The 19,000-nt window shown below is 36.0% G+C and overlaps 1 protein-coding gene across 1 annotated transcript in view; it reads right to left on the reverse strand.

Moving 5' to 3' along the window:
* LOC140140979 (dynein axonemal heavy chain 5-like) overlaps positions 1 to 19,000 on the reverse strand; it is a 141,749-nt gene that overhangs the window by 27,879 nt on the left and 94,870 nt on the right. The window contains 11 exon segments of the mRNA XM_072162752.1: positions 22 to 312; positions 1,054 to 1,259; positions 2,896 to 3,052; positions 4,344 to 4,532; positions 5,634 to 5,798; positions 6,321 to 6,474; positions 7,230 to 7,384; positions 8,674 to 8,822; positions 16,075 to 16,168; positions 16,751 to 16,891; positions 18,099 to 18,251. Coding sequence (XP_072018853.1) covers positions 22 to 312; positions 1,054 to 1,259; positions 2,896 to 3,052; positions 4,344 to 4,532; positions 5,634 to 5,798; positions 6,321 to 6,474; positions 7,230 to 7,384; positions 8,674 to 8,822; positions 16,075 to 16,168; positions 16,751 to 16,891; positions 18,099 to 18,251 — 1,854 coding nt within the window.

Raw genomic sequence — 19,000 nt, forward strand, 5'->3', positions numbered from 1 at the left:
AGCCCATTGGAGGCCACTTACCTTAGGGAATGTTAGAAGGCCCTGCAAGAAGTTGCTACCTCCCATCAGTTTCAGTGCCTCACTCCATGATGGCTTGGGACATGGCTTCTCTGCATCTAACTGAACATTTTCCACCCTACGCTGGAAGAGTAGGCACACACAGTCCATGATACGCATGATGAGATGCGGTGGTTTGGCAAGCTTACGCACAGTGGAAATGTGAGCTGGTTTGATGGTGTTGAGGGCGGCTTCTGCTGCTGCCAAAGCTGGTTTGGCAGCCGTTAGTTTGGTCTCGGCCGCACCTTTGTCCACCTGGTAACAAATAAAAACAGAATGGAATTTCAAGTATTGGGCTGTTCCGTTTAAAATCCATACTGCCTCCTGTGTTTGTTCCATTTGATATTCATACACCTCCATGTGGAAGATATTTCCAAAAGCTTCCACAAGGATAGTGTGGATTTTAAATGGAATAGCCGATTTTTTGATAGTGCTTGTTTCTGATCGTCAAGTTAGTAGTGACATCAGTGCCTTTTTTCAGTTGTTCTGCAAGCGTGTTAACAAACTGCCCTTGTAGGCATGCATGTATGCTCTGCACGATTAAAGATGTGATTTGATACTGTGCCCAGTGAGATACACATCTACGTCACTACCAAACTTTAGTCAAATAATAATAATAATAATATAACAATACAATACACAATTAAGTCTCAAAGCGCTACATAAAAAACACTGTATAAAAATAGCAGAACAACAAGTTTAAAAAGTTACCATGATTATAGGCATGATATAGAATGAAATTTAACAACTTATTTTAAACATTAAACAAGTTTTCACAGAACATTTGAATTAATCAACAGTCTTAGAGGTTTTAATACTTTGAGAAAGAATATTCCAGAGTTCATCTGCAGCAGAATAAATGCATACCGACCATAAGATTGCCTCCATAGTTACTCTGTTACTTCTCATATTTACTGTCACTGTCATATACATTGCCTAACAGTTCTAGATTGTAATGTTTACATCTATTTGCTGTAGTCAGCTCAATTCACTCACATTAATGTCATCTACAATAGCCTGCGCTTTATCCTTGACCTTCTGTACTTGTGCCTTGACCTTCTCTGCAGCCTGGGCACTGACTGTGACTTCAGCTAACACGACATCAGCCTTCTTGGAGGCTACGGCTAATTCCTTCTCTTTGACCACCAGCTCCTTGCTCAATTCATTCACCGACACTGTGGCTTCCACCAGCTTGGCAAGACCTGCAAATGGATATTGATATGACAAATAACAGATGGTTATATGTGACATGGTATATCAAAAAGAGACATTTTTGGGCAGGTATATCAATTTTGAGGTTTTTACATATCTTAAATATAGGAGATATTTTACTCCACAACACAGTTTTCTCCAATGAAATCGGACATTCCATAGTGGAGATATTGAGTTCGTAAGTTAAGAATTCAGCTAAGAAAATTAAGATATCAGCCTTTTAAAATATATTGACAATTGACATCCTGATTAACATCTTGAAAAAATATCTGAAAAAATACAAGATGCCAGTTATATTCCAGTCTGAAACTATCATCAGATAATATTTTAAACATTAATAACATCACAAATTTGCAACAAACCCAAATTGTGAAAAAATCATCCCCCGGCAGATTTTTTTGCTATTTCTCCATTCACGATCCTGCCCAAAAGTGTCTGCTTTCGGTATACCACATCACATATTTTCAAAGCATAGGACAAATCTTATCAGCTGCTTTGTTACAACAGCCAGGATTCACTATGCTTATTTTCGTAACAACTAGGGTTTACTATAATTATAACTAGGGTTTACCTGTTTGCATTCTAGTAGCAAGTAAACCAATCACCGTCAACTACAGACTATTCGAAAAAAGTCCCAGCATCACACGTTAATGAGGGCAGATCATTCTATGAAGTGCGACAGACGAAACTGCTATGCACATACCTCATATTTTAAGACATGCAATGCTAGCGTGATTGTAAAGACATTCACCACCGAACAACTGGCCCTCGTGACTATAATTTGCAAGAAGTTGCAGCATACAAAGCATGGGGACTTTGGTTGTTTGGGAATAGTCTGTAGTAGTCTGTGAAACCAATATGCTCATGATTTTCTTTATAACCAGGATTTATTATACCTTAACTATGGTTTACTAAATGTTATTTTATCATAACTAGGGTTTACCTGTTTGTGTTTGCATTCTAGTAGTAAGTAAACCAATATCGTTGGTCGCAACACATAGTGGTGTACGTGAAGGACAAAATAAGTTTCCAAGCAAAACGTTTTTGAAGGATATGCTACTAGTAATGGAGTCTATACGCAGGCATGAGACTGCACTTTCCTAAAAAAAACTGAAAAAACTGAAAATGCGCGTGAAATTGGGCAAAAAGTACCAAAAACAGGCTGAAATTAAATAAAGTTGCGGAAATTTTGACTAAAAAAAAAAACTGAATTCAGTTTTTAAACTGAAAATTCTCATGCCTGTATACGCCTCCACTGTTATCTCTCAGTGGCCCCATTCCATTTGAAATTGAAGTTTAAGGTTCAAACTATTAAACTGTATCTTTGATAGTTAACAAGAATAACTATTATAAGATATAGCTAGCTCTAATACCTTTACGCCACTATGTGCAACGGAAAATTTGGAAAATCACTCTACACCACTATGTGTTGCGACCGACGATATTCTTATTTTTGCAACAACTTTAATAAATGTTGTTTTATCATAACTAGGATTTACCTGTTTGCATTCTAGTAACAAGTAAACCAATATCCATATTTTTGCAACAACTAGGGTGTACTATAATTATAACTAGGGTTTACTATAAATATAACTAGGGTTTACTATTATTGTAACTAGGGTTTACCTGTTTGCATTCTGTTAGCAAGTAAACCAATATCCTCATGTTTTTCTTTATAGATAGATTTGTATCCATCTAAGAAAGAGAGATATGATTTTGGAGTCACATGAGTCTGACGACGGAATCGTTGGAAGTAATCCACGCAAGTCTCTGCAACCATGTCCTGCGAACAGAAATGAATGAATGTATTATAATTAAGTAAATACTGGTTTTTTTTGTTTGTTTTTTTAATTTTGACCAACTTCACCAAAAATATTTTAAATTTGGATCGGGCTTTTTTATGATTTTTTTGAAAATTTGGCATTTTTTGACCATTTTTGGTGCAAATTTGGTCCAAAAAATGGGTCCTAGATATTTTCATCTAGTTTTTAAAAATTAATAAATAAAAAAAAATTGGCCCAAGAATTTTTTGTTACGATGAACGAAAATTTTTGGACCAAAAAATGTTTTTTTGGATTTTCTCCACAAATTAGCAATTTGACCCAAATTTGACCTCACAGATGAATTAATAAATCAAAAGTCTGCACCCTTCTAAATATGTATACTTTTACATACTTTAGACCAGTAATTTAGCAGTTATGAGGCCCAAAAGTTTCCATAATTCCAAGGTTAAGACCACCCTTAAAGGTTGGTGGTTCAATTGTAGCACATGTTTTCCACATCACTGATCACCCAAACATTCTTATTCTAAGTTTAGAGTAAAATCCAGCAATTTGGATTCTAGAAGCAATGATGTGTATTGCAGAGGCCCCTAGAACAGTACATAACTTCAGGGGCTGGTAACCAATTACCAACCTCATACTCTCTGAACAAAACATATTCCAGGCCTAAATTTTCACTTGGGTTAAGAAAAAAAAATGATCTTCCACCTGATACCAAAATTTGCATTATGATGGGGGTAAAGTGGGGGCAAGAATGTCAATTAGGTCATGCACCTTTAAACAATATCAAATAATTTGATTGATAATTAGGTTTTACAAATTGTCAAAAATAGTTTACTTTCCCTTAGATCATGTTATTTTGCCATTTAGCTATTTCAATTGAAATTCATACACTGGGACCCCTATAGAAGTCATGACCCTAATCTTTCACAAAAGGAGTGTAAATTTCAAATGGGGTTACCCGAATGGGTGACTCCATTTGAAATCTTCACTCTCTGTGTAGAAGATTAAAGTCATGCTGTCCATAGGGGGTGTATGGATTTTAACTGGAATAGCCCATTTCTGTGCAAGCTTTGAAAGGAAATTTACAAGGTGCACAAAATAGGACTATGTAAAATCTCACGACAATCTAAAACTGGGTTCAATTCCCAGGCGGTTCGATTCCCAGAAGGGATCACTTTTTCTACTTGTCTCTTTAAAATTTGTGACAGCGAAACTGGTGAAAAGTTATTTTCCAAATCTAAAACTATTTTTAATTAAAAATTGAAATGTTTAAGTCAGTCTTTTCCTCACCTGGAACGATCCCATGGTGTTGACGACACTCTGCTTGACAGTGTCTGTACAAACGATGGGAAACGCTGACAGGAAATGATTAGCTACAGCAACCAATGCATCCTTAGGCCATCGGCTGAACCAATCCATAGTACAACCTGAGAACAGGCCAGGGAACTTGAGTGATCTGGTACGGAATTTCTCACCAACCTGTTCAGAGAAAGGAAATATAATAAGAAATGATTAGCCACGCATGTATACACCAACCTTGTGTAACCACCTGTAAAGAAGGATAACATACATTTGAGGTAATATTAGTGTAAATTTTGACTGATTCACACAAGTAAGTTGAAATAACACTCACATAAAATTTTCGTGGCTCATCCGGTACTTGACGTTTTTCCGCGAATCGGATCATGTGACCTGGTCACTAGACCAGATAATCTTCTTGTAGGCAGGGGAGAGGGGATGCCGACCTAAGTCTTTGTTGAGGTCCGGATTGGCGGCTGCGATATAAATGGCTTCCTTCACTCCCCTCTGATAGACATTTGAGGTGTTTTTGTCTCACCATCCAAGTGTGGACTCACGCTATATCAAGTCTGGGATATTGGGGTGTGCTCTCGGGTACCCACTAATCCCTACGGTACCCAGGGATAAATTTCTGGTGCGGGTTACCCTAAGTCCTAATTTAATATATTTACAAGTCTTACCCTGGCCTACTTTTCTAGTTTGTGTTGAAAAGTTCAATGACATCAATGCGTTGATAAACTTGGATTATAAAATCCAATTACAAGAGGCTTGAGTTCAATTTCCGAGACATCTAAACCATAAATTTAAAGATCAAACCATGTCTAACAAATATGCTGTTTACATGAAAAATATTCATTTTATATTTTCACTAAATTTCATTGCACTCACACACTATCTGTTAATTTTGTGGTGACCATTTATCGAATTTTTCAAGTGCAAATTTCGCACTCCACTTTGAGTTGATCCCTGGTGATACTGGTACTCAGCATAATGTACTACAAAGTTAGAAAATTAAAATTTACCATCATGGACCATGTCCCTATTGGGCTGGTTACATTCAAATTTAGTTTATTTTCAGACTATGCAATATGGGTAAATACTGAAAATAGCTCAAAATGTCCTATACCCCCTCTATAGCCCCATTTTGATTCTTAAAAAGCATTTAATCTAACAGTAAATATCGTCGTTTGCAGGTATATTCTTGGTTTCATATTTTCACATATTTGTACAAAAGCACACCCCAAAACAATGTAGCAAACATGTCATTCATGACTAACTTACAGGTGAAAAGCAGAGAACCACATGCAGGTTGCTAAGTACTCTTGATAAGAAGTACTCATACAGATTTTCATTGGTTGGTGGTCGTCGTGGAAACTCCTTCTTCATGACAGATACCAATTCCCCTGTGATCTCATCAATCTCATCACGGGCAAACAGATTGGAAACCTACATGGAAAAATATTGGGAAATAAACAATAAAATTACAAATATGATCTTTGTACATGCAGGATTACTCAAAATGGGAAATTTTAGACATTGTTTTGTATTGTATCTGTAGATGATAAGTACATAAAAGAAAAGAAAATGATGCAAGAAATCCAACTAGCACAGCAGATTTCTGGTAAAATGAGCAGTTTTTGAGAAAAGCACCAAAATTGATTTTCCATATGTCAATTCTTTTACTTACCCTAAATATACAAATGACAAAAATTGTATATTTGTGTTCTAAAGACCCAAAACTAAAACCAATTTTAGCAAATTTTTGAATTTTATACCTTAAAATATCAAAATTTTGGTTAAAATTGATAAAGTCACAATTTTGATCCTTTTTGACTAATATTTTTGAAAGTACTGGTGCAGCCTGTCCCTGTCTGATTGGTCTAGCTTTTGTCAGGCATCTCTTTGACTTCATCAAGACTCCCCTCATCAAAAAAAAAAATTAGCATTTCTCAATTTGATGCCACATACCTCTCCAGATGCCAAGACGTTATTCATGTATTCCAAGAAGCCTTCATCTTTGATCTCATTATCGGTAAAGACAAATGTGATGCCTTGGCCTTGTTGTCCCGCTGTTCTATACAGATACTTGAGGTCCTCCATCAAGTTGCTTGTATTGTATGACCTATACATAAGACAGAAAATGTAGAGTTTAGATAATAACTTAGGTAAACGGAGTGCTCACAGTTAAGCCTAAAAAGAAGTTTGTATTGCCCTTAAAGTCTGGGTCAGTTGGTTGTTTACTTATTTTTTTCTTTTTTAAAAAATATTTTGCCACATACAATATTAAAAAAGTAAGTTCCCCACAAAATATTCATAAGGTTTGTGAGGCTCATCTTCTGATTATAGCAGAGTTGTGCAGGTAAAACATTTTGCAAATTTTATACAAAATATATGAAAATTCAAATATGAAAACAAAAAAAAACACCGAAACATTCCCGATTTTTTAAAAAGATTTTTGGGTCAGTCGGAAGAGGGATTACAAACTTTTTATGGGCTTTACTAGGGATATTATTTGTCTGGCTACCACATGAAACTGCAATGGTACAGAAATGTGGCATCTTGTTTCATAAAAATTAACCACTTTCAAAATTAAACAGGACACATTAAGTCATCTTAACCTCTGAATAGAGATGTCATTTTCCATAGACGGAATCTGTTATCCTAGATTCTTAGTCAGCGAGTGTGGTTTGCATGTAAGCGCTAAATTTCATTGACAGTGGAAGAGTCGTTATGGAATACACAAGATGAGTTACACATATATAGCATGTTGTAGGCATATAATGTAATCAGGAATAACTGGTGCTATTTGCCAAGGCTTCCCAAATCTGCACCACCCTGACACTAGATTTCTGGAACATTTTCATCTCTGGTACCTACCTTGAGAGTGTAATCTGGAATATTTTGTAGCCAGCAATAAATGATGCTAGTCTGGTCAAGCTCTGTTTACCAGAACCTCCTACACCTACTAGCAGAGCGTTACCACGAGGAGTACGGATGATGCGGGATATCTTCACCAAATGAACCATGGCATCCTGAAGATGAAATCACACAATGTGGTACTTTCTGTTAATATGCTGTTGCTTTGTTTCAAATTTTTGATAGTTATCTATCTAGTGCATAACATGCATGCATGCCTTTGTATAATTTCACCCGACTGTCCGTCTGCAAAGTTTATGGCCATCTTGTGCGTGTTCATGGTGCTTGGGGTACACCAAGATCATTATGATATTGACTTTTGGCTTTGACTCAAGAAGTTAATTGGCCTATTATTTTTGAAAACTATGGAAGATATTACCTTATCTCCCACACAGGGGTGTAGATTTCATATGGAATCATCCATTAGGAATGAAATTCACACTCCTGTGTGGGATATTAAGTCATGTCTTCCATAGAGGTGTATGGATTTCACTGGAATAGCCAATTGCTGTTATTTAGTTTTTTTGTTTCCCTTCAAAAATACAGTGAAACTAAGCCCCAAAATGTCTTGCCAAATGTAATGTTATGCATTCTTTTCAGGCACCCTATTATTTTGAGTTAAGTCTTGAAAGTAGTGAAACTTCATATCTCTGACTGTTTTCTACATACTGCAGCTGTTCCTTAACCTCTTATTTTGATGAATGACAGAGAATCATGATTAGGCTATGGTCAGTTAATATATTTAAAAAAAACACATCAAAACATATGATGGTAAGTTGATTTATAAGCTTTCTCAGGCTCATTTAAAATATATAGGGCCTATATACAGTAAGCAAAAGAATTAAGGTAGCAGTTGTGTTCACCCCTGTATATTCTAAATAAAGACAAATGTGTCAAAATTAAAACAAGCAGCCGATGCCTGTACTTTTTTAGCTCTGATTTAAGACCTTATTTGTTGAAATTGGTTGAGATCGAATTAAAGAAACGGTAGTCCAAAACCTGATGAAGATACGAAATAAAAAGTTGCACTTTTGTGTTCTAATCAATGAAAGCACGATGCTAGTTTTTCGTGCTAATCATGATATGAAAGCACAGTGCTAGTTATCTTGCTCGCGTACGAATGAGGTCTTAAATTCGAGCTGAAAGATGCAGCTATTGGCTGTTGATTCCAATTATGACATGTTTGCCTTTGTTTAGGATATACAGGGGGTGAACGCAACTGGTACCTTAATTTTTTGGCTTACTGTATATTAAAGTTGTGCGTTATTAGTTACAACAAGGGCAACACATTTTGCAAATATATGAAAATTCGAATATGAACAAAACCCCAAAAAAATATGACCCTATTTTTTTAAATTTTGGGCCGTTCGAAAAGGGTAGTACAAATAATTTTTCAGGCCTTTACCTTAAAGAAGACAAGATCCATGCTGGCACCTCGTATGGTTTCATTGTACAAAGCTACATAACCCTTGAGTCTGTCTGACAGTTGATCATAGCTTTCAATTGGTTCATACACCTTAGGTGCATCAAGGTCAGCATCATCTGGTTCATCACCTACAAATGAAAAGTGCATAATTTTAAATGTGTTATTATATGTTCCACATTTGTTTAGAGTAACTGTACCGCCAAACTTTTTGCACAGGTATTATCATCAATTGGTGTGCTAACAGACTCCACATTGAGACCAAGCCCCTGGAAGACCATTGGAGAATGGAGCATCATTGCAAATGAGAACGTTTTCATGAGTGATGTTGTATTGTATACTTCTTTACATAAAAATGCATAATTCATACTCTTTATTCAACTTTAATTTTTTTTTAATGTCAAGACATATCTAGGCATTAAACAGCTGTTACCATTATGATAAAGCTGACGAGTTGGCGCTTAGATAGCTGTTAACCTTTGAAGCTGGTCCGTTTCACAATTCCTGGAATGTGACACGAATGTGCATTTTATGTGTGGGTTGTAGATGGAATGAAGGACCATTCATGACAAACAAGGTTAAATCTTGTAATTAGAACTGCAAGGTCATGAGATCTAACAGAGCGGCGAAGTCAAGGGTCAGTCTGGAGCTGGTCAGGATGTAGTTGGCATAATAGCTCTGGGGCATTTCCGTAGAACATTCGATGGACCATAGTAGTATATACCTTTTAAATAGATTCAGGTCCTCTTATTGGTAAAAAATAGAGCCATACATGTACAATGCAAAATAGTATTGATATTGTTACAATCTATCAGTTCAGCTGGCAAACACTAGGGTCCGTATGCACAAAATGAGATAGACCAGGTCTAACTTTAGACAGTGTCTAACAATGGAGGTTAGACTTAGGGAGGGATCCCTTTGATCTTTTCTTTTCCTCCTTTTACTCCAAGCAAAGCCCAAAAATTACACTGCAGCCATATAATATTAAGCTGCATTTATTTGCACTAACATGATATACACTATTATAGAATTAGGCATGTAACTACCAAAAAGGTCCTTCTCCGTAGAACTAATCTATAGTTAGACCAGGTCCAAAGTTAGACCTGGTCTAACTTGCTTTGTGCATACAGACCGATGGAACTAATGCACAAATTAACATGTCATATAACTGGGTTTTTTTACTATCCCATATCTTACCATAAATATATCACCCATATTGATGGCAAAGTCAAGATAAAAATGGATTTTAGTATACACTTTAATACATGCATGATATGCTATCAAGCTAAACATGTCATTTGTCTCAATTTTTATTTTTGTTTAATATTCAACAGGACATTTAACAAGCTCCAATATGCTAAAATCCCCATCAGAGTTAGAGTTGAAATATCAGTTTCAGAAATATGAATATATCTCTGTTGAGACATTAATGAAAAGTCACTTTTTTTGACTGTGTATCAAACTTGATTTTAGCCCAAAGAGATTAAACTGAAAGAATCCAGACTTTGAGTGGCAGGTATAGTGTGTAAAGCTATGGTAAATCCACCATATTGTTTTGGTTTGTCATGCATGGAGACAAAAATAGTGTACATATAGACCACTTGACATCATTGTTTATCAACAAAGGCGAGGGACTGGTCTATCGATATGCTTGAACGAACCTTTCTTTTACTATATGAAATGTGGTGGGCAATTTAAAATGCAACGTGCCCTGAGCAAACTACGATGCGTACGCACAGTGCAGAGCAGAGAACAATGGAAATTACCATAACTCGTGTGCATACTGCTGGGCAATGACGTCACATGTCAAGTGGTCTATAGCTTGAGGTTTTCATTCACATGTAGCACTTAGCGCAAACTATCAGCACAATGCATGGCACACTAACGCAAACAAGCACACATCCAAAATCAAAGTTTGTAGATGCATGGTGAAATAATCCAAGGTATCCTATTTTGCCCTCCATAAATGACACACTAACATATGCTGGAGTTGGTACTCTTTTAGTCTAATCTCTTTGTTTTAACCAGAAATGACTCATATGTGATGTGATCAAGTAAAATCAGTCGGAACTTGGAAATATCAAATTTTCAGTTTCTTATAGGATAGTAAAAAGCATTTACAAACCTGCATTTTGCAGAAAACCCCATTGAAACTGAACAACCAGTTCTAAAGATATGGGCAATTAAAGAGTTTCCAAAACAAGAGAAAAAGGAAAAGGAAAGGCTATATCTCAAAATCAATATTTCCGAGTTCCGAATGATTTTGCTTGATCGCATCACATATGTCATTTGAATAACACTCAACATGATATTGTATAACTGCACATCATGCTTTATGAGGCAAATATCACTTTTAGGAAGTCAAAATACATTGCAGATCCAGATCCAGGGAAGGCCTAGCTGCATACCTGTCAACTAATGACCCAGGGGAGAGGATGGAAGGCTTATATAATTTATAGATAGATAGATGTGTGAAAAATGGATAGAATGGGCTATGAAGTAGGTGTAGAAGTATATTTATGGGTATTCATTACCCATAATGGTAATACTAAACAATTGTACAAAATAATGCACTACAGGTAAATTAAGTATTTCTTGGCCAAACTGGAACATGTGTGTTGATTCCATGTAGCGTACTAAGCGTGTACTCAATGTAAGGCGTGTGTATGCTTTCTTCTGTACCGCGCTTTGTGCGTGTGTGTTTATCGCGGAGCCACTAGCATTCATTTTCATAGTGTTCGATCTTGGCCAAGAATTACTTGTAGTACTGAGATATTGATACATCTACACTCGGTTTCAGAGAAGAATGGCAGTCCCTTGCTCAGATTGACGCAAGCGCCCTGTTAATGAGCGACATATGCTGTGATACGCGGAGCTTTGCTTGCGCCGACCAACGTTTTGACATGTAGTTGGCCAATCCAGATTACAGCGTCTGTTGTTATGATTGCCAGACAATTGAATTGGCCAATCTGAACCCCACTTCCGTGTTTACGCTGTGCACGCTCTCAAAATGTAAAAAAGTGCCGTTCTTCTTTGGCAAAAACTGTTACGCACTCCTCTGAGGAGCTCCTGTATTATGTGCATCAATATCAGTACATACCGGTGCATTATTTTGTAAATTTCACTCCAACAAGTCATACGCATTTATTGACCTATAAATAGTGCATAATAAGGTCCCATTATTATATGATTGGTGATGTGCTCACCTGACATTTCATTGATAACATACAGAGGGTAATGATAATAACTAGGGCTCTTATTTTATGTTGTATGATAACAGTATGATAACATTATTAACAAAAAAGAAATTGCATGTGCAATTATTCTGTTACACAGATGTTGGCACAACAAATTAAGAATTTGTTCAGTATGGAATTGACAAAATAGTATTTACTTTTTAAAATGCATTTTTGACTTCCCACTTATCTACTATAAATTAATAATATCAGCTTATGCCAGTCTATAAACAAAAGCATGTACTTTTAACATGTACTTGGCAAAGGTACATTGTTGCACTCTACAATTTTCCTTGTCTAACTAAATATAATTATATAATAATGCATATAAATATCACTCCAACATTCAAAATGGCTTAGCTTGGTTTAGAAATTGATCTCAACACCAATGGGATATTCGTAATTAGGCAACAAAAAAAAGAGCCCTGACCAAGATTTTGGAATGGGGGAATTTTTTAGCTATATGAAATTAAAAACAGATGTTTTTTTGCCGAAAGGGATTGATTTTGACTGAACTGTTTTGTAAAAAATCTTTCAGATATTTTTCAGAGTTTATTAAGCTTTCAGTGATTTTTTAGGGTCATTTAACCTCTTCCAGAAAAAATATCTCACCCACCAGGGTTTCTTTCTTCTTCTTTGTTGTCATATATCACTTTATATCAAGGCCTAGCCCATAAATACCAAACCATGATTGTAAATTCTTAGCCAGTGGCTGTGATTTAGCTTGTAAATGCTGAATTTCACTTGTTTCTGCATGCCGTCTATCACACGGTAGACAGCAGCAACCGCGTCATCATGGAAAACGCTTATCAAAGCACTTGCAGAGACTGCAGTACGCGCAATTAAAAGTGCAATAAAAAAATTCACACATACACCGCAGCCTCCTTTAATCAAAATGAAATGTATTTTTCAGCGACAATCTTTCTTTTTGCCTTAGTTTGGGACTTTAAACAGAGAGGATCAAAAACTTTGGTTTGGTATGATTATGGGCAGTCCTTCTCAAAAACAATCTAATTAGCATATCTACACTACATATATACAGATTAAGACTTCTCTGATACAGTCATTTGTTTAATATAAATCAAAGTACTTCTACAAGCATTTATTTAGAAACAATAGTACTTTGTATCACCTTGTGTTTGGTTGTGATGTTAGACACACATGCTGGTCGCATCAAACTGTGCATGTTTATCGAATCCCACAAGCGTATATACACACCCTGTGTGGTTTGTCAGCACACTTGTGCATAAAAGTGCTGTTGTCACTACCAAACTCGAAGACAAATAAAGTACAGTCAGAAACTTCTTACCTATCTAGTTGGGTTTTTTGTTTGTTTACAGACATGTCTGTAAGAATTTATCACAGGGGCGATATGCTGAGAAATGTCAAAATTTGATGGGTTGCAAAAGCCTACAGTTTTTATGAATGAGAGGGTTCAAATGATAACTAGAATACCTAGTGGTTTAGTCAGGACCTTTTCAGAAGGGGGAAAGGCAATTTGCAATGCTGGGGGAGGCAATTTGTAATGGGGAGAGGGGCAAAACTGGAAAATTTAAAAAGAGTAGGAAGGCCAGCATCCCATAGGGGGCAAGTAGAGGGGAAGCATAATTTCTCATGGGGAAACTGCCCCCTGGTTAGCCCATCTTTATGATGATACCCAAAGGGGAGTGCAAGATTTTTTAGCATAATTTGAAGATGGAATGTGTTATCTGGAGTAGTTTGAGAAGTGCTCCATCCAGTTTGGGATTACTGTGTCGCCAATTGAAATCTACTACAGCGATGTCCTAAATTCACTCAATATATATCACCCTTGTGATAATCTTAGCTGTCTCTCATACATATCTTTATTTATAAAAAACAGGTAAGAAGTTTCTTACTAGAAGCAACTTTATAGTGTGTCTCATCTCAAATTGAGAGTAATGACATGTTGGATTTTGCAGTGGCAGATTCGACTCAGTGTGTTTATGTGGTTGTGTAGCCAGCGTAAGGACAAATCGTCATTCTATGCATGTGTATATACCCCGCAGGATTAGGTTAGCATGTGTGATTCAAAGCTGCCATTGTCAAAACATGATGTTACTCTCAACTTGAGCTGAGACAGACTTGTATTGTATAATCTTGTTAAACTGGCTTCAGTGCTTGCTGTTGGCCTCCTTCATATGGACATAGTTTCAAAGATACCATTTGATGATGAGACCAGTCTTTGGTGGTGGTCTTTATAGTGTGTTGCCAGACCCAAAAGGCTCCACACTTTACATAGAGTCGCTTACCACAATGGCCCAAATTATTTCATAAACCATTCCAGGGTGTAATTGTTGTGGTGACAGCACTATCTTTAGTAGAATATTTCATATAAGCTAAGCAGCTATAACAGCCAAATATACAAGATTACACAATTATAATAATTATAAATATGATGGTATATCTTAAATATTATTTATATAGAAATGAAATAACTTACAAATACTGTACAAGTGGTAATTTTCATGTACAGTTATTTTCGCGATTACAGTGTGAGACACATTTTCGCGAATGTTATTTTTGCGATTGCCCAGTCCTGGAATACATTATTGCATATATTCGCGAGGTGTTATTTTCGCGGTTGAAGCTCCAATCACGAAATTTGCGAAGATATAACCCTCGCAAAAATTACCACTTATACAGTAGATACATTGGGCTATTCCAGTTGAAATCCATACACCTCTTATGGAAGACATTACCTTAATCTCCCAAACAGGGGGTGTAGATTTCAAATGGAGTCACCCATTCAGGTAACCCCATTTGAAATTCACACCATCTGTGTGGGTCATGTCTTCCATATGAGGCGTGTGGATTTCAACTGGAACAGCCATTGAGTATAAGAAACTTACGCTGTTTGGCCATATCTTCCACTACCATAAAAATGTTATGACAGTTAGTATTTTGTTTGATACAATCAACACTTTTATAAAATGAAAGCCTTAAAATCCATAATTTTGATTTTACAACTACAATATTAGAAAAAATTGTTTGAACACTTTAAAGGCCTTATTGGAAATGGTCCCCCTTCTACCCTAGTACAATGTTGGCATACCCAATATGCTCATCTTCACCATATCTTCTCCCAACATTGATTGTGGGGAAAGGGGAGGGGATATGCTTAAAAGATGAACATTGAGAGAACTCTATTATAATTATTAGTTTCCAGTGACTCATATAGCGTGCACACTATACTAAAATGAACATGGGAATTACAGTGGGTGTCCGAACACATTTTTTCCGGGATTGTAGTCTATAAGCTATACATTTGATTAACTTACACTTTTTTATTACCAGGCTACGTTCTTTGTTGTATGACCTAAAGTTTTCTGTTTCAAATGTGCCTATTTTATATTCTATCAAATTTACTTATTTCAATTAATTACAGTCATTTTCAACTTTGAATTTCAATTGTAAAATAATATACTAATTTAGTGCCACCTTGGGCTATATTGAAAACTGTTGAAAATTACTTGAGCAATCCTCAACAATGATATACATTGTATCTACGCTTCTTCAGTTCGTTTTTGCTTCTCATCAAAAGCATTATTTTCTCCAAATCCAATTATTGGACTATACCAGTCAAAATCCATACCCCCACCCCCCCAAGTCATTGCCTTAATCTCCCACAAACGGGGTGTAGATTTCAAAATGGAATCACCAATTCAGGTAACCCCATTTGAAATTCCCTCCCCTGTGTAGGAGATTAAGGTCATATCTTCCATACAGTGTGTATGGATTTCAACTGGAATAGTCCCTTTCCCGAGGTAATATTAGAACAAACTGTTCCATATCCTTCACCATTTGCAAAGCGTGTACGTCCATCCATTTTGTACGCATGCAAAAAGACTACAAATTGTCACTGCATTTCCTTTAGAAAGCTTGCAAAATGTAAAGGAATGGAATGGGCTATTTCCGTTGAAGTCCATATACCCCCCTATGGAATACATGATCTTAAACTCCCACAAAGAGGGTGTAGATTTCAAATGGAGTCACCAATTCAGGTACCCCATTTGAAATTCACACTCCCTGTGTTGAAGATTAAGATCATATCATCCATAGATGGTGTATGGATTTCAACATAAATAGCCCAATAGAATAGAAATTATTTGCACCACCCAAACCTTACCTGTAACCTCGGGAGCCTCTCTTAGGAAGTCCACAAAGTAGGGTTCTTTGGGCATCTCCTCTGCAAACTCAGAACCTAACTCCTCTTCTACGGTCTGTAAGGATAGAAACGTTATGGGAAATTGAAATAATTTGAGCAAGAAAAAAACAGTGCCATGGCAAAAGTCAGGGCGTCGCTAGACCAATCAGATTGAGGGGTGCACAGCATATTTTGCAGACGGAAATATTTTTGCCCAATAAAATTGTGAATTGCAGATCCAATTTTTTTTTTTAGCCAGGGCGCTCTCAAAAATCTAAAAAAAAGGGTGGGGATCAAACTACATTTACATTAACAAATTAACAATATTGTATACCAAAAACTGCCCAAGGTGATAACAACCAGCACATTTAATTTTTATATGACTCTTGTATTTTGCCAACAATCCTATGCTTTTCCAGACAACAAAATTTTCCGACAAAATTAAAATGGGGGGGGGGGTGTCTCCCATACCCCCTCTAGTGGCGGCACTGACAAAAGTTGAAATTAACAGGTTAGACAGCTCGTCTAACAGTATTCACGAAACGGGCCAAAATAGCATGCAACATCATTGCCTGAAATTGCTTTTCTTTGAAGAAATTCAAACTGTTTGCACTTTCATTTTAATAATTTTGTTTTCCATTAGAAAGAGCCTGCTTACCTTCTTGCTTATGTTATCAAACCAATCTCCGTCTTCATGGTTGGTGAATCTATCGGCAATGACTCGAGTCACTTCATGCTTCCACAAGCCTAGCAGTGTGGTGGTATTATTGATTACTTCTGATATGGTGTTCAACATACCCTGATAAAAAAAAAAAAAAAAAATGTTCACATTCACATTTATTCTGTTGTCATTAGAATATGTCAGCTGCCATACAATGCCCAAGGCATGCTCATACTTTTGAGGGGCGCTCAATGGACAACATTCATAACAGCTCCCCATTTCACCCCTGGGTAGAGAGAGGCAAGTTAGGTAAAGCGCCTTGCCAAAGAGCACAACACGATGGCACCGCCGGGGCTTGAACTCGCAATCAACCGATTACAAGACAGAGTCTGTACCGCTGCGCCACCGTGCCCCTAAAGTAAAACAAAATACATTCAAGAACTAAACGCACAGGTGAGAAACAAGTGCCCGGTACCCAAGCATTTTCCAGCAGTTCCGAGTACGACCCCATTATATACAAGACCAGAAACGGTTAAAATAATACCGTACACGATCATGAGGCAACATTTATTTAAAAAGATACCACATGTGAAATCTATCAGGAAGTGTTGCATGAGTACAATGTGAGTCCATAAACATTTGCAAGAATACCCTTATGAAGACCAAGAATAAAATTTCTTTTTATATTTCCCCTAATTTCGTTTCACTTTTGAGAAAAATACCTAATGGCAATTGTAGAAATTACAAGACCTCTGAAGACTTCTTTACCATGATTAAATATATTCAATCTTGATCTAGGGATTCTATCATCAGGATTGTATACCCATATACATGCCATATCACTGAAAGTTGAAGTGTAGGAAACCTCATTAACCTTGGTTTAAAATTTTAAACTTGGATAAGAGACTATTTCTCCAGGGTTAAATACACACTAACCCACCAGATCCTGCTAAGATCTCTCAAATTAAACTTGTTAACCTTGGTTTAAAATTTTGAACTTGGATAAGAGACTATTTCTCCAAGGTTAAATTACACACTAACCTGCCAGATCCTGCTAAGATCTCTCAAATTAACCTTGTTAAATTTGGTTTAAAATTTTAAACTTGGATAAGAGACTATTTCTGCAGGGTTAGATACACACTAACCTGCCTGATTCTGCTAAGATCACTCAAATTAACCTTGGTTTAAAATTTTAAACTTGGATTATGGATTATTTCTCCAGGGTTACATACACACTAACCTGCCAGATCCTGCTAAGATCTCTCAAATTAACCTTGTTAACCTTGGTTTAAAATTTTAAACTTGGATAAGAGACTATTTCTCCAAGGTTAAATTACACACTAACCTGCCAGATTCTGCTAAGATCTCTCAAATTGAAGATGTAATGGAATTTAGCTGGTGTCGGCAACATCTTAATCTTGGTTCTCTGCCAGAGTTTCCTGGTACATGATACCAGTTTAGGGATCATCTCTCTCACATCTTCTGGGAAACCACGCTCCTGTTATCACAAATAAGTTAACAAATAAGTGGGTAATGTTATCAAAGGACCCTGGTCTCTGCCAGAGTTTCCTGGTACATGATACCAGCTTTTTAAGGTCATGTCTTCCAAAGGGGGTGTATGGTTTTCAACAGAATATCCAATTCAATGACTGTCACTTAATTCTGACATTGGAAGGTATACAAGGTATGGAACTTCCAAATGCAGATATTATTTATATATATTAGCAAAGAGCAACAAATAAAACAATGCTAAATTCATCTATTTTACATGTTTTGAATGAAGCTTTATAAGGCCTAAAAAATGTTTCATTGACATAACACAGCCGATCCTAATTTTTGTTTGTTTTTCTTTTGCAAATAAATAAATAAATAAATAAATAAATACAAAAATAAATACAAAATTGAATTTAAAAAAAAAACAGAAGAAAAAAAGTTCCAAGGCTTTTATCAAATAAATAAATAAATAAATAAATAAATAAATAAATAAATAAATTTAAAAAATTGAATTAAAAAAAACAGAAGAAAAAAGTTCCAAGGCTTTTATCAAATAAAAAAAAAAAAAAATAAATAAATAAATAAATAAATAAATTTAAAAAAATTGAATTAAAAAAAAACAGAAGAAAAAAAGTTCCAAGGCTTTTATCAAATGTAATTTAGCTTTAAAAGTAAAAAAAAAAAAAAAAATCCTGACCTACCTACCCTAATTTTTTTTTAATGTTACTAATCAAACAATTTTTTATGTAGCAA

The sequence above is a fragment of the Amphiura filiformis genome, chromosome 19 (genome assembly GCF_039555335.1).
Source record: "Amphiura filiformis chromosome 19, Afil_fr2py, whole genome shotgun sequence".
Taxonomy (NCBI): domain Eukaryota; kingdom Metazoa; phylum Echinodermata; class Ophiuroidea; order Amphilepidida; family Amphiuridae; genus Amphiura; species Amphiura filiformis.